Source organism: Pseudonaja textilis, chromosome 7 (assembly GCF_049901715.1).
Source record: "Pseudonaja textilis isolate UNSWEBS1 chromosome 7, rPseTex1.2, whole genome shotgun sequence".
NCBI lineage: Eukaryota > Metazoa > Chordata > Lepidosauria > Squamata > Elapidae > Pseudonaja > Pseudonaja textilis.
In genome coordinates this window covers 1,634,712-1,650,761 of record NC_141996.1, presented here as the reverse complement: position 1 = coordinate 1,650,761, position 16,050 = coordinate 1,634,712, and the positions used below count along the sequence as shown (strand labels likewise).

General features: G+C 47.5%; 1 protein-coding gene across 1 annotated transcript in view; it reads left to right on the top strand.

The window, feature by feature from the left end:
- Positions 1–14,760, top strand: part of POLD3 (DNA polymerase delta 3, accessory subunit) — a 19,647-nt gene extending 4,887 nt beyond the window's left edge. Inside the window, exons 5-12 of the mRNA XM_087936895.1 lie at positions 1,471–1,603; positions 3,068–3,317; positions 4,821–4,902; positions 6,682–6,841; positions 7,944–8,053; positions 10,000–10,103; positions 10,979–11,057; positions 12,587–14,760. Coding sequence (XP_087793021.1) covers positions 1,471–1,603; positions 3,068–3,317; positions 4,821–4,902; positions 6,682–6,841; positions 7,944–8,053; positions 10,000–10,103; positions 10,979–11,057; positions 12,587–12,789 — 1,121 coding nt within the window. The 3' untranslated portion in view covers positions 12,790–14,760. The remainder of the gene's footprint in view (positions 1–1,470; positions 1,604–3,067; positions 3,318–4,820; positions 4,903–6,681; positions 6,842–7,943; positions 8,054–9,999; positions 10,104–10,978; positions 11,058–12,586) is intronic.
- Positions 14,761–16,050: the final 1,290 nt, after the last annotated feature.

Below are 16,050 nucleotides of genomic sequence, written 5' to 3'. Positions count from 1 at the left end.
GGGCTCAGTGGCTAAGACGCAGAGCTTGTCAATCAGAAAGTTTGTTGGTTTGAATCCCCAGTGCCACATAACAGAGTGAGCTCCCGTTCCTTGTCCCAGCTTCTGCCAACCTGGCAGTTCGAAAGCAGGTAAAACAAAATACAAGTAAAAAAATAGGGACCCCTTTGGTGGGAAGGGAACAGCGTTCTGTGCACCTTCGAAGGCGTTTAATCATGCTGGCCACATGACCGCGGAGACGTCTTCGGACAGCTCTGGCTCTTTGGCTTTGTAATGGAGATGAGCAGCGCCCCTTAAAGCTGGAAACAACTAGCACATATGTGCAAGGGAAACCTTTACACATACATACATACATACATACTATTCTTAAAATACAAGTTCCAGGTTTACTTGTAAGAGAAGAAACAGACACCTTGCGATCTCCGAAACTAAAATTATATTTATTAAACTTACTAAGCTTTCGTCAGCCTCTGCTGACATCATCAGAGTGTTAAACTACCATTACAGAGATCCATCCATGTAACGGTAGTTTAATACTCTGATGATGTCAGCAGAGGCTGATGAAAGCTTAGTAAGTATAATAAATATAATTTTAGTTCCGGAGATCGCAAGATGTCTGTTTCTTTAGATAGATAGATGTTATGACTCCCCTTCAAAATTCAAACGAACAAAACAGAAAGCAGCCGTTTCACAATTAAATCAAACGGAAAGAAGTCTTACAAGATAACGGTTGGCAGAAACCACAACATAAATCTTTACTCTGTCCGGCAAACCAGTCCTGGCAATAAATCTCCAGCCTCAGAGCTTCTTGCTGTAACGTCCTCACTCAAATAGTCACTTTGTTCCTGGCAAAATGTACCAGCCCAGCTGTGTCCTTTTATTGAGGCAACGTGCTAATTTACTGACTCGCTCTCCTCATTCGCTCCAGCTGATTTTGCCTTCTCAACCGTCTTCTGTTTTTTACATTTAACCACAAATTTTCCAAGTTCTCATCTCCACTAGAAGACTCTCAAAACCTCCCTGTCAGCCATTCCCGGCTGTTGATCAGATAAGGGACCAGAGGAGGTCAAAGGTCCTGACAATTCTAATACATCAGGTCTGTCGTCCTTTGTCACGTCCATCTCATCCTGATTATCAGTCCAATCAGTAAGCCAGGCCGGCTCATATTTTTCTGCCATGACCTCCTCACTTGAACTCATATCAGTCACAGGAGCTGAATCCAAGCCTGGAGCCATAATAGATAGATAGATAGATAGATAGATAGATAGATAGATAGATAGATAGATAGATAGATAGATAGATAGATACATACATACATACATACATACATACATACATACATATCCCACCACAGCAACTCGGTGAGGTGGGCTGGGCTGAGAGGGAGAGACTGGCCCAGTTTACACCACTTGTTTTGAGAAAACCTCCCTCCCTTCCTCCCTCTTCCTTAAGCGGCTTCTGCCTCCTTTGCAGCCATGAAGTCCAAGTTCTCCACGTTGGCCAGCGTGCATGTCTACAGCATCCAGAAAGCCCAGCTCAGGGACAGCAGCCCCCTTTTCAACACCGACTACGACATCCTCAAGGCGAATCTCGAGAACTGTGGCAAGTGAGTGGGCTCGTGGCAAGGCGGCCATCGGTGTCATGGCAGACGCTCCGCGGAGCTACGCATTGCAAGCTGCCAGTCTGAAATCAGTAATGGGGGGGACGGGATTTACAGGAATCGAACCCAAGACGTACCGTCCCAAGGGAAGCACTAGCCGCCAGCGAGCGCACGAAGAGAGGGCTTTTGAACCATTTGTTAGCGCCTGATTGGACCTTGTCTGACAACCAGGGGCGGATTGTCCGGGACCAAAGGAAAGTTAATTTATCTTTTGCGCGCAGAAATCTCTGAGACAGCTTTGCCTCTTCTGCAACCACTTTGGCTTTACTTAACAGTACAGGTAGTCCTTGACTTAACAACCATAATTTTCAGTTGCTAAGTGAAACTGCTGGTGACCTTCTACCGCTGCACCATAGAGAGCGTTTTAACTTACTGCACCTCTGTATGGTTTGCCAATTGCACAGGGGCTGATAGGACAGCACTCCAGGTAGGGTGAATGTCATTGCCCCTCAGAGGATCCTGGGTTGCCCTCTCCCCTCTTTGGAAGAGCTTCATAGCTCCCACTGCCTTAAGAAAGTTCAAAACATCCTCAAAGATCCATCTCATCCTGGGCACCCTTTTTTTTTTTTGAACTATTACCATCTGGCAGACGGTACAGGAGAATAATAAAAACAAGGAGGAATGGCTGAAAAACAGCTTCTATCCCAGGCCTGTAGCTCTGTCGATCTCTACTGTATAGTGCAACATTCATGCAATATCAGGGGTTTTCCATTCAGTGTATGGAGTGTGAAGGGTGTGTGTTTGTGTTTATTTTCATGGTCATGATGTGCACTGAAGACGGGGTTTGATTTCGTTGTACGAGGTGCAAGGGCCATCAAGGAAACGAAACGAAACGAAACAAAATGTGTTTTTAAGTGGATTTTGCCCATTTTACGAACTTTCTTGCCACCGTGGAGTGGATCACTGCTGTTGTTAAGTCGATCACGTGGTTGTTAAGTGAATCTGGCTTCCCTCATTGACTTTGCTTGCCAGAAGGTCGCAAAAGGGGATCGGGTGAGCCCTGGGGGCCACTGCGTCCCTCAGAAATAGGAGTCAGTTGCCAAAATATCTGAATTTGGATCATGGGGATGCTGCAACGGTTGTTAAGTGTGACCAAACCGCCTTAAGTCACATTTTTCAGTATTGTAACTTTGGTCACTAAATGAACTGTGGTAAGTTGAGGACCACCTTTTGGCTAATCAGGAGTCTTTCTTTCCTAATTGATCCACATTGGGACAATCGATAAACGGATTTGAGCGAGCCGGGCAGGACTTTGCTGAACTGTAAAAGTGTTTCCAGATCTTTGACAATTTTAATTAACAGTTTCCTCACTCAACAACATAACATTTTGAGGCTCAACGGCGGTCATAAGTTGAGGACTGCCTGTAATTTAGTTCCAGTGCCAACTGAATGTGCTTGTTCTGTTCCTAGATTCAGCGCCATTTGCTGCCCTGCCGCCGTCACCAGGCCTGTCGCCGAAGGCTCCCCGGCTGAGACCCCCGCCCAGCCGCCCCCCTCCACAAGTGTGCCCCCCGCACTCAACGGCCATGCTCCAGGCGCACCTTCCAAGCAGCCCGCCCAGCCGATGAAAGGCATTATGGGAATGTTTGCGGCCAAAGCGACCTCCAAATCCAAGAACGCCCACAAGGAAGTGAAACCGGAGACCAAAGAGACGCCCGGTGTAAGTCTTCATGCTTAAAAATACCTGGGGGGGGAAGAGCCAGGAAGGGCTGGGGAATTCTGGGAGTTGAAGTTCATACATGTTCAAGTCGCCCCGCCGTTGAAAAACCTTCACCTAGAGCAGGGGTCCGCAACCTTCAACAGTCCTAAATGAAAGCCACCCTGTTCAACTCTGGAGTCATCCAGAAGTCCAGTTCCCCCCACCATAGAGTCTCCTCCTAGCATAGTGTCCTTCTTTAGTGACCGGAAGTCCAGTCTGCCTCCCTCCCCCCCAAAAAACTACCATAGAGTCCCCTTCTAGCACGACATTCCTTTTCCTCTGCTGACCCCAAAACCAAAGTTGGGGTCCCACCGCAGTTGTCCAAAAACAGATTAAATCCATAATGATCTTACACGAGAGTTTCTAAACCAGGCAACTTTTAAGTCTTGTGGACTTCAATTCCCAGAAGTCCTCATCCGGCCAAGGTGTCCATGCTGGCTGAGGACTTCTGGGAGTTGAAGTCCACAAGTCTTAAAAGATGCCAGGGTTGGAGAACCCTATTCCGAGCTGGAAGAAAGTTTGTTGAACTAACCAGGATTGTGGTCCGCAGTAACAAGGTTGGTATTTTCTTTCTGGCTTCCAGGCTAAGGAGATACACCATGGGCAGAAATTAAAATAGTTTGTTAAGCGCAACAAAGCTTAACAAAGATGTTTAACAGCGTCTTTTTAGCTGCTCCTGTGATGACCTGGGGCGTGACACAAAAATAATAGAGTCACAAAAGTAGAATAAATTCCCTTTAATGCCTCCAACTTGGCCCCAATGTCCAATTATCCTTGGCTGGAGATCAAACTCTTCCAAAAAGAGTCTACGAAGGGAAGAAATGCAGTCCGCACCCAAAATAAAGATAATTAGAAATTTAAAAAACAACACAAACCACACCGAAGTAATTAACACAGCAGGCCAGGATGATAAATTGCCCGCTTCCAAAGGATAACGCAGCACCCACAGTTGGGAGGATGCCAAAACCCAGATAAGCCTCGACCAGGATAATGCATGCTTTGCTTCCGGCAAGGATCCGTGTGCAAACGCCCCACTTATATCCTGTTCTCCCAGCTGCAACTCATGAAAGGGATCAGGGCCTTTTCCTCTCCCGTAAGCCACGTTGCTCCCTTCTCCGTTCCTCCCTGCGTGCCCTAGGATGCAGACGGGGTGGCCCTGGGTCTTCCTCTGAAGGCCCAGCCGGCCTGTGACCTTCCCCCGTTTCTTCCACAGCCGCCGGAGCCCGACTCCCACGCCCTGTCAGCTGCCCTCAAGAGTCAGACTCCAACAAGGGCATGGCAGCCCCTGTTGTTGCTTTAAGGGTTTCTTCATGATAACCAGAAGAACAAACAGATTTCAGCTGTCCTCATTCGAACTCATCACTTTATGGGATCACTGCCCGAATCCTGACAGTGGCTTTATTGGATTTTTATTGTGTTTCCGGGATATCTTCTTTTCTAACTGTTTCTTTTAATCAATTCTAGGCTTCGGTGACCAACAGTAAAGGCCCAGCGAAAGGGAACATACTGAACAATTTCTTTGGCAAGGCTGCTGTTAGCAAAGAGGGTAAGCTCCTCCCTGTGTTTTCTCCTCCGTTGTAAGTCCAGGTCGTCTTCGACTTACGACCAAAGTGTTCTGTCCCTAAGCAAGACGCTAGCTAAGTTGAGTTTTGCTCCATTTTTGCAACTTTTCTTGACAACAGTTGCTAAGCGAATCACTGCAGTTGTTAAGCTAGCAAGACGGTTGTTAATGAATCTGGCTCCTCCCCCCTTGACTTGTCAGACGGTCGCCGAAGGGGATCACGTGACCCCCCCCAGACCCTGCAACCGTCATACATACGAGTCAAGTGTCCAAATGTAAATCAAAAAACCATGGGCATACTGTAACGGTCATAAGTGTGAAAAACGGTCATAAGCCCCTTTGGAGTGATGTAATTTCAAACGGTCACTAAATGAACTGCCGTAAGCCGAGCCAGGCATGAGCCAGTTGCCAGGTGTCCAGATTTTGACCACGTAACCAGACAGGGATGCTGTCCTGTCCCCTGTCTGAATCCGAGGAGGAAGACGAACAGCTGACACAGGGAGTGGGAGTGTGACTCCGTTGGCTGTGGAAGAAACTGGGGAAGGGCAGAGTCCGGCTGGGCAGAGCAGGGGAGAGGGAGAACAAGGAAGAGGGTGTTCAAAGGAAGAGCCAGGCCCAACCTCTCTTTATTCTAGGGCACGCAGGGAAGAACGAAGGGAGAAGGGAGCAACGTGGGTTGCATGGCTTACGGGGGAGGAAAGGGCCCTGATTCCCTTCATTAGCTGCAACTGGGAACACAAGTGTTTAAAAAGGGAAGTTGTGCACAGCAAACTGTTGAGAGCAAATAATGAATTTATCTTGTATCGTTGAGACTAATCTGCGTTCCTGGCGTCTTCCCAACTGTGTGTGTTTTGTTGGCCTTTTAAGTCTGCAATTCCTTCTCCTGCCCTGTCCAGTTAATTACTGCAGCGTAGTTTGTGTGGATTTTTATTTACAGTTTGTATGGACTTTGTTTTCAGACTGAATTTCCTTCATTTAAAGCCTGTTTTGGGGAGAGTTTTCTTTTTCTCCAGCCGAAGGTAACTGGACATTGGGGGCAAAGTTGGAGATATTTAAAGAGACTCTTATTGCTTCTTTGACTGTGTTGCCTTTGTGCCGCAACCCTTTGCGTCATCACAGATGCTGCCAAAGTTGTAGGAGTGAAAAACAGTCCTGAGTCTACTTTTTTCAACGCCGGTATGACTTCGCACGGTCACTAAATGAACGATTGTAAGTCGAGGGCTTCCTGTTTCCGGGACAAATTAAACCCTGGTTTTTGATTGGGGTCAGCTTGCTGACACCGGAGGAGGCCTTACAGCAAGGCTCTTCCTCAAACTTGGCAAGTTTAATGCTTGTGGACTTCAACTCCCAGAAGTCCTGAGCGAACATGACTTGGAGAAGGAATTCTGGGAGTTGAAGTCCACAAGCATTAAAGCTGCCAAGTTTGAAGACCCCTGACATAGACGATAGAATAACAGAGTGGGGAAGGACCTCGGAGATCTTCTAGTCCAGCCCCCTGCACAAACAGGAGTCCCTAGGCCAGGGGTCTCTATTTTAGCAACTTTAAGACTTGTAGACTTCAACTCCCAGAATTCCTGAGCTAACATGACATGGAGGAGGAATTACAGGATGATATCTCTCTCTCTCTCTCTCTCTCTCTCTCTCTCTCTCTCTCTCTCACACACACACACACACACACACACACACACACACACACACACACGAAGGTGCTTGTGCCATCTGGATCATCACGTTAACTTTCCTGTTTTCCTCACTTCCGTGCAGGCAAAGCCAGTGCTGAGCCCGAGCCACAGAAGGAAGAGGGAACCGCGGCCAAGTCCCCCGTTTCTTCCCTGGACCCCAAATCTCCTCTTAACCCTCCCGGCCATGAGAAGCCCAGCAAGGAGGCTGAGCCGGCCAGAGGGCGGCAGAGGGATAAGAAAAGGTAAGGGGCGGCTGGTGTTTTTCTCGGTGACCCAGGCTGTGCAAAGCGTGGGCCTGTTTTCAGTCATCGGTGTGATTTATTGCAACGTGTATATCAAAGGTTGCCAACCTTGATAACTTTTAAGAGGTGTGGACTTCCCCAGCCACCATGTGTGGACTTCAGTTCCCAGAATCCCCCAGCCAGCATGAGCGAACTTCAACTCCCAGGATCCCCCAAGCATCATTTGTGAACCTCAACTCCCAGAATCCCCCAACCAACACGTGTGAACTTCAATTCCCAGAATCTCCCAGCCAGCATGGGTCACCTTCAACTCCCAGGATCCTCCAACCATCATTTGTGAACCTCAACTCCCAGAATGCCCCAGCCACGATGTGTAGACTTTAACCTCCCAGAATTCCCCAGCCTCTGTGTGGACTTCAGCTCCTGAAAGTTCTGTGGGCCTAAATCGAGGCTTTGATTTTGTACTCCCAGAATCCCCCAGGCAGCATGTGAAAATATACTGGAGGGGTGGGGGGATACTTGGAAGAATAGCATACCTTAAAAAAAAAAAAGGCAATTCAGCTTAAGACTTGCCTGGCTCCAATTTTTAACGTTTGGCAGAGTAGTCCCGGCTGAAAGTTGTCAAATTTATTTTTAAAGGCAAACCTAACGTTGGTGCCTACAAAGAGTGCTTAGTTTGGGAAGATTGTTTAGGGGAGCTGTTTATTTTATTTTAAAAAGCTCAATAAGAGACTCTACCTTAAGTCAGAGGGGGCTGTTAAGTGAGGTTTGTCCCATTTTACCCCTTTTCTTGCCAGCGTTGTTAAGCGAATCACTGCAGCTGTTCAGCTACTAACAGCGTTGTTAAATGAATCCGGCTTCCCCGTTGGCTTTGCAAAAAGGGGACCATCATAAATATGGAAATTGCCCAAGTGCCTGACTTTTGATCAGATCATCGCCAGGATGCTACAGCGTGAAACACGGTCCTAAGTCCCTTTTTCCAGGGCTGTTGTAACTCTGGATGGTCACTGAATGAATGGTTGTAAGTCAAGGACTCTCTGTGTTTGGCAAAGCTTTGGTTTTCCCTTTCTTTTTATCTAAGCTGAGCTCTCTTTTCCCTCAGAGCAAAGAGGACAGACGTGTCTGATGAGGAGGAGAAAGGAACCGGCCGCCTGAAGAAGAAAAGGCGTCGAATCAAACAGCCTCAGTCGGACAGCAGTGGCGATGAGGAAGGTGAGTAGAAGCGGGAGACGCTTTAAATCAACCTGGGCCACTTTTAAGACTTGTGGACTTCAACTCCCCGAGTTCAATTCCGGGAGTCGAAGCCCAAAGTTTTGCTGGCTGAAGAATTCTGGGTTGAGTTGAAGTCCACAAGTCTTAAAGTGGCCAAGGTTGGAGACCCCTGATTTAAATCAACCCTTGGAGCCAATTTGAACTCTCGTGAATCTTCGGCTGGGATTTCCAACCTGTGTGTGTGTGTGTGTGTGTGTGTGTGTGTGTGTGTTTTCGCGGGTACTTACATGTATGGCATTCGGCTTTGTTCGGGTATTTTCCCACGTCATAGTTGTGCTTTTAAAGTTGTAGCGATGTTTCAGCAGAATCTCATCTGCCATCATCAGGCTTCTGTAAATAGATAGATAGAGATAGAGATAGAGATAGATAGATAGATAGATAGATAGATAGATAGATAGATAGATAGATAGATAGATAGATAGATATTTTACAGAAGCCTGATGATGGCAGATGAGATTCTGCTGAAAAGTCGCTACAACTTTAAAAGCACAACTACTATGACGTGGGAAAATACCCGAACAAAGCCGAATGCCATATCTATCTATCTATCTATCTATCTATCTATCTATCTATCTATCTATCTATCTTATCTATCTATCCATCTATTTTATCTATCTATCTATCTATCTATCTTAATCTATCTATCTATCTATCTATCTATCTATCTATCTATCTATCTATCTATCTATCTATCTATCTATCTATCTATCTTGCAAATGAAGAACAAAAGGCTATGTGTGCAGCCAAGACGTATAAACGATATGGAAAACGGACATTTTTTCTCTTCTTGCTATGGTAGAACTTCAAGCGTTCATCCGTCAAATCATTTGTGGGAGATTCAGAACCAAATAAAGAGGAAGTGATTCATACATAAATGTTCTGCCACCGGGTATAAAGGTAGATAATTTTAGATAGAGGTTCCATTAATGGTCAGTGGTTTCTTAAGGGATCATGTCGGCCTGTGGTATCACTGGCAAATGTTCTATTGAGTACCAGTTACTAGAAAAATGCAAGTAAGCTGTTATTAGCGTATTATTAGTAGTCATGAAGCTTATTTTCAAAGTAAGGCAAAATTTACCTGGTATAAAAAAATTGAGACTTTATAAAAAGAGTGCAGAGAAGAAGAACAAAGATTAAGGGGCTGGAGGCTAAAACATAGGAAGAACAATGGTAGGAATTGGGCATGTGTAGTTTAATGAAAAGGACTAGGGGGGATATGATAGCAGCCTTCCAATATCAGAGGGTCTGACCCCCCAAAAGAGGGGTCAAATTATTCTCCAAAGGACCTGAAATCAGGACAAGAAGCAACGGATGGAAACTCATCAAGGAGAGAAGCAACTTAGAACGAAGGAGGAATTTCCTGGCGGTCAGAACAATGAACCAGTGGAACAGCTTGCCACCAGAAGTTGTAAATGCTCCAACACTGGGAATTTTTAAGAAGAGATTGGAGAGCCATTTATCTGAAATGATATAGGGTTTCCTGCCTGAGAAGGGGGTTGGACTAGCAGGCCTCTGAGGTCCCTTCCAAGTTCTGTCCTGGGCTCAAAGCCACTCAGCTTCATCCTAGACGTCGCTGACTTAACGTCACGAGCCATTTTCAGATCCAGAACATTCTTCGTGGCTCCTTCACGACTAAAACAGAATTGCTCAGTAAAAGTGGACATGAAGGGAGACTGGACAGTCCTTAGCCTAATGTTTCTTTGCCATACGATGGTTAAGGTGATCGGTCAAAGTGACGAAGCAGGGAAGGTATCACTACAGGGAAGGCCGTATTCTGTTCCTCGCTCGGTCTTGGATTTGATTAAATGCAGAGGGAAAGGATACAGCTGGAGCCGCAGAGGCGACAGCGAGTCACGTTTACTGGACCACGTTGTTCCTTCTCGCAGACTCTTCATCGGTGGCCGCTTCTAGAGACAGTCCTCCTGAGCCAGCTCAGAAGCCTCAGCCTCAGCCTCAGCCTCAGCCAGCACCTGCCCCTGCCCCCGTGGAGGTAAACATGCATAAATGCGGATGGGTGAGAGAGGAGGGAAGAACGAAAGGAAGGAGAAAGACGAGAAAGAAAGAGGGAAAAATGGGTATGAGGCAGAAGGAAAGAGGAAGGACAGAAACGAAAGGAAGGGATGAGAGAGAAGGTGAAGAAAGAAGCAAGAAAGAGGAGGAAAGGGGAAGCAAGCAAGGAAAACAAATGGGGGAGGAGGGAGGAAAGGGAATTAGGAAGGAAGGGAGGAAAAAGGAGGGTAGGGAGGAAGGAAAAGAAGGAGGAAAGAAGGAAGGAAAAGGGAAGGAGGAAGGAAAAGAAGGAAGAAAAAGGAAAGGAGGAAGGTGACAAAGGAAGGTAGGAAAAAAGAGGGAGGGGAAGAAAAGAGGAAGAAAGGAAAAAGGGAGGGAGGAAAGGATGGGAAGGAAGGAAAAAAGGAAGGGAGGAAAGGGGTGGGAAGGGAGGAAAAGGGAAGGAGGAAGGAAAAAGAAGGAAGGGAGGGAGGAAAAGGAGGGAAGGAGGAAGGAAAAGAAGGAAGAAAGGAAAAGGAAGGTGAGAAAGGGAAGGAAGGAAAAGAGGGAGGGAGGAAAGGGTGGGAAGGGAGGAAAAAAAGGGAAGGAGGAAGGAAAAGAGAAAGGAAGGAAAAGAAGGAGGGAGGGTAGAAGGAAATAACAGCCTGAGCTGAAGTCCTGCTGGATCCAGCCAGGGGAATCGCTTGATCCCCTGGATCTGTTTCCTCGCAGGGGACACACAAGCAGGTGCAAAGAAGACCTCCGCTTTGATTAACCCACAATGAAAATATTTGCCCACAGGGACTTGACGATCGTGCTTGTTGACCAGGGTTGAATAGGGCGAGGGCTCCTCACTCCCTTCTTTCCCTCTTTCAGGCTTCCACGGGAGCGAAGAGACGCAAGCGGAAACGGGTCTTGAAATCCAGAACGTTTGTGGATGACGAAGGCTGCTTTGGTAGGTAGCCCGGCTGTCCCCGGGTAGAATGCATCTCCCGTGGCTCTGGATGGGTCGGTCGGCTTTTAATTAGCTGGTTGAGAAGGTCCCAGCAGCTTGCCCGGCATCGAAGACCAGAATCCCGAAAAGGAGATATAGGAAAGGATAGGATAGGATAGGATAGGATAGGATAGGATAGGATAGGATACGATGAGAAAATAGAGTATAGAATAAAATAGAGTGGAGTGGGATGGGATGGAATAGAATAGGAAAATAGAATAGAATAGAAAATAATAGAATAGGAGAGGAGAAGAGGAGAGGAGAGGAGAGAAGAGAATTGAATAGAATAGGAGAGAATAGAATGAGAAAATAGAGTATAGAATAAAATAGAGTGGAGTGGGATGGGATGGGATAGAATAGGAAAATAGAATAGAATAGAAAATAACAGAATAGGAGAGAATAGAATAGGAGAGAATAGAATATAGAATAAAATAGAGTGGAGTGGGATGGAATAGAACAGAAAATAGAATAGAATAGAAAATAATACAATAGGAGAGAAGAGAAGAGAACAGGAGAGGACAGAAAGGATAGGATAGACTGGGAGAATAGAATATAGAATAAAATAGAGTGGAGTGGGAGGGAATAGAATGAGAGAACAGAATATAGAATAAAATAGTATAGTGGAATAGAATAGAGTAGAATGGAATGGAATAGGAAAGAATAGAATATAATAGAACAGAACAGAATAGAGAACAGAACAGAGAATAAAACAGAATAGATTGGAGTGGAATGGAATGGAATGGAATAGAATAGAATAAAACAGATTAGAGTAGGAATGGAATAGAATATAGGATAGGTTAGGATAGGATAGAATCATAGCATAGCATAGAATAATAGAATAGAATAGAAATAAAATAAGAATAGAAATACGGAGTAAAGTGAACTTGAATAGGCTAGGATGGAATGGAATAGGAATCCATTAGGAAGAATAGGAACCAGCATGGAACGGAGGGGGAAGGGGCCTTGGAGACCCTTCACCACCTCACACACACAAGTGACTGTCCATCTTAACCAGCCCAGGGTTAACGGAGCCTTCCCTCCTTCCGAGGTGGGTCGAAAGAGGACCCAGATCGTTGCGGGCAAGAAGCCGACTCCGTAAACCGCTTCGAGGGGGCTGGGAAGCACCGGGAAGCGGTACACAAGTCTAAGGCGGGTCTCCAGACTTGGCCACTTTTAAGATTTGTGGACTTGAACTCCCAGAGTTCCCCAGCTAGTCATGCTGGCTGGGTATTCTGGGAGTTGAAGTCCACAAGTCTTAAAAAGTGGCCAAGTTTGAAAAGACCCCTGGCCTGAGAGCTATTGGCGTTGCTCTACTGCAGCTTTAATTCTTTGGTCGGCAAAATCTAAACTGAACACCACCCCGCTCCTCCTCTTCCTTAAACTAAACACGCCCAATTCCCGCAAGAGACGTTCTCTTCTCGAGAGGAGGAAAGAGAGGGAAACCTCCCAGGTCTCCTCTGTGCGAACTTGTATCTCCTCTTGTTTCCCAGTGACGGAAAAAGCCTACGAGAGCGAATCTTGCACGGAGAGCGAAGAGGACGCCCGGACCAAGCCCGGCGCGGCTCACAAGGCCTTCCCTGGGGCCCCCAAGAAAGACCCCAAAGAGGAGAAGAGGGGCACCAAGAAAGGAGGAGGGGTCCCTAGCAAGGCCAACAAGCAGGCCTCCATCACGGGCTTCTTCCATAAGAAATGATCTCCCGATTCTCCCGAGTGAGGGATCGGCCACGTAGTTGTGCTCTCGGGATCCGGACGGTGGGCCTTGGGAGGTGTCTGATCCTGAAATCAGACGGACACCAGGGGCTGGAAGGCTGGCTGGCACGGGGCAGCCAGGCGCCTAGAAGCTTCCCATCAAAGATAGCACACCTTCCTTGGATCTTCTCAAAGGAAAGCTTTTGGGGGCAGGTCCCCCACAGGTATAGATGCTCCACACCTTTGGCGGTTGGCCATCCTTCCTTCTCTGTGGTGGGATTTTTGCAGTGCCTTCCTGGGAACGGGGAGGGGCTTATCTTCTCTCTTGGGGGAGGGGGTTGATCTTTGGGGACCTTGATTGACCAGAGGTCCAGAGGGGAAGCCCGAGGAAGCCGGCACAGGTGCCTCCCAAGAAGACCTAGGTGAGGCTTTCATGGCTCCATGGGGGGGCTCCGTTTCAAGAAGACGACCGGATCCCGCAAGGACTTGCTTCCAAGAAGAGCCCCGAGAGACCTCAAGTTCCGCCAGGACTTGCAGCTGGAAAACATCTGGCCCGTCCTCTCCAAGGATCTCCACCACCTGGCCTGGCCCCTCCCTTCTCCAGGAACAATTGCCAAGTCGTTGAGGGACACTTTTGGCCTTCCAAGGAAGCCCAGCTATTGACTTCCGCTTCCTTCAACGGAACCCTTCCGGGTTCCTTAAGATCTCGCAGCCAGCTTTGGGTCCAGGAAAGCTGCGATCCGGCCTCCGAAAATCGGCCCAGGCTTGCTCTCTCGAAGCCCCTGCTCGAATTGGTCGTTGCAAATCCCCCCTCTAAGGAGAAAGGACATCCAGACTGACCAGGAGCATCGCTGGGAGCCAGAGATGCTATTCCGTCTTCCACCCATCCGTTGAACTAACTACGAGTTCCCTTCCCAGCATGGTTACACAAAAGCGGTGGCCCTTGTTTTCCCGCCTCTGAAGAATATGGCTTTGGCTTGGACCCTCTACAGGGTGGGTGGGGTGGGGGGGGAATAGACAGCAGCCCCTCCCTAAACTGGGATTGAAGGGCTGTTTGGGGAAAATTGGCGGTCTTTTGCTATTTTGGGGGACAGGGTCTGCCTAAGAACGAGGCCGTTTTGATACCGAAGGAACAAGAATGAAGACGCTTCTGGGGCCCAACTCCAAAGAAATTAAAACTTTAAAAAGCTCTACAGAGGCCTCCATGGATCGGTACAACATCCGGGCCCACTCTGGACCTTGCCAGGTCTTAGTGACCCCCCCAAAAAATGACAATGACCAAGTCTTGGGAGTATCATTTTGCCTGTCTCTGGTGGGTCTCCTTGTTTCCGCTTCTCCCGGAGTTTTCCTTATAAGTGGGCAGTGTCATTTCCCCAGGTTTTAACCGTGGGATTATCTCAACGGGGAGGAGGACAAGGAACTGGAATTCACACCAGTTGTTCCCAGGCTACGACACCAAGGCAAGTATTGTACCACGGATTAACCCAGTTCAGTACCAACAAGTCGTTAACGGTGTTTTTTTGCAGTCATTAAGGCAGGGGTCCCCCCAAACTTGGCCACTTTTAAGACTCGTGGACTTTCAAACTCCCAGAATTGAAGTCCACAAGTCTTAAAAGTGGCCAAGTTTGGAGACCACCTGTAATTAAGGCTTCAGGTTTGGGCTGCAGGCATCCAGACGGCCTCTTGAGTAAACGAGGCCCATTCGTGCGTTTCCTCTCCCCGATTGTGGTTATATTTGGATTTTGGCAACCAAATGGCGGTAGCTCAAGTCATAGGCCAAAGAAGCTTTCTCTTTAAAATCCCCGATGGCGTCGGAGAATGAATCGCGTCATTCGTTCCGCTGGAAGGCCAAAAGGAGGAACGCTTTGGCCTTTCCCACTAAAATGCCTTTTCAGGTTTCAAGCCTGATAAAAGGCTGGACTCTTCCAGCTTTGCTTCTGACAAAAACGAACAATAAAAATCGGTCCCCAAACCATTCAGAGGCAAGAAATGTCTATTTGATCAGCTTCTGGGTCTGTTTTTTCAATCTCCAACCTTGGCAGGTTTGAAGAGGGGTGGGCTTCCACTCCCAGAATCCCCCAATTCGAGCAGAGCTGGGCTAGGGAATTGTGGGAGTTGAAGGTCCACACCCCCACCCCCTCTTCAAACCTGCCAAAGTTGCGGGGAACGCTGCAGTCCTAGCGGCTCATTTTACAATGAACGCACCAGGGCAATAATAATAATAATAATAATAGGTATTTTTGGGGAGGGTATCGGTCAACTTCCTATCCAGAACCAGCCTGTAGAGTTACCTCCAGTTTTGTAGGTCAAACACCAGGGCAGGGAGTGAGTCCTGGCTTGGTTTGAGAGGGAATTAAGGGCCGGATGAGGAGTTAAGGGGCCTCTGCTTTTCGGAGGTAAACAAAACTTGGGTTTTTCTGACTTTCCCCTCTTTTTATGTCTTTTTTTAAAACATTTTTTCCCCCCAGTTTTTTTTTCCCCTGAGAAATTTATACTGGAAAAGCCAAGTTGAATAAAGGACGTGGTCTTGTATGCTATTTTTTCCCCCCCGTTCTTCCTCCTTTTTGGTGGGAGGGGGTTGTTTGGTTTGGGATTTGTGGGCCTTTATTGCTGTTTTGTTTGGTCAACGTCCTTCCCTGAAACTTGGAAAGTTTCCCACGCAAGGGAATATATATATACTTCAAAAGCGAGCCCGTCCATAGGCGCCTTCATTCACTTCTTTTTTTAAAAATAATAATAATCCTATTTTAAAATTCAGAATAACTGAATTGGAAGGGACCTTGGAGATCATCTAGCTTAATAGTGGCTAGCCTTTGGGGACTTGTGTGCCAAAACTTGTGCATGCACTTGTGCGCGCACCAGCATCCAGAAGGCAATGTGCGCACGCCCCCTGCACATGCGTGCACGATCTTCTCCCCCCTACCCCAATACACCTGCACTGCGCCTCCCGGCTGATTTTCAGCCCGTTTGTGGCCTCCCTCGGCCTGCCAAGAGGCTTGAGGGAAGTCTCTGCAGCCTTTGCGGGCTGAAAAAATAGGCCCATTTTGTCACTTCCAGTATTTCCGGAAATACCAGAAGTGATGCAACGAGCTTATTTTTCGGCCCGCAAAGGCTGCAGAAGCTTCCCTTGAGCCTCTGAGAGGCTGAAAAAGGCCTCAGACGGGCTGAAAACCAGCCGGGAGGCGCGCACATGCACAGTGAGGTAAGTTTGCCTAGGGCTCGCGTGCCGGCACAAATGCCTCTGCGTGCCATGTATCACCATCAT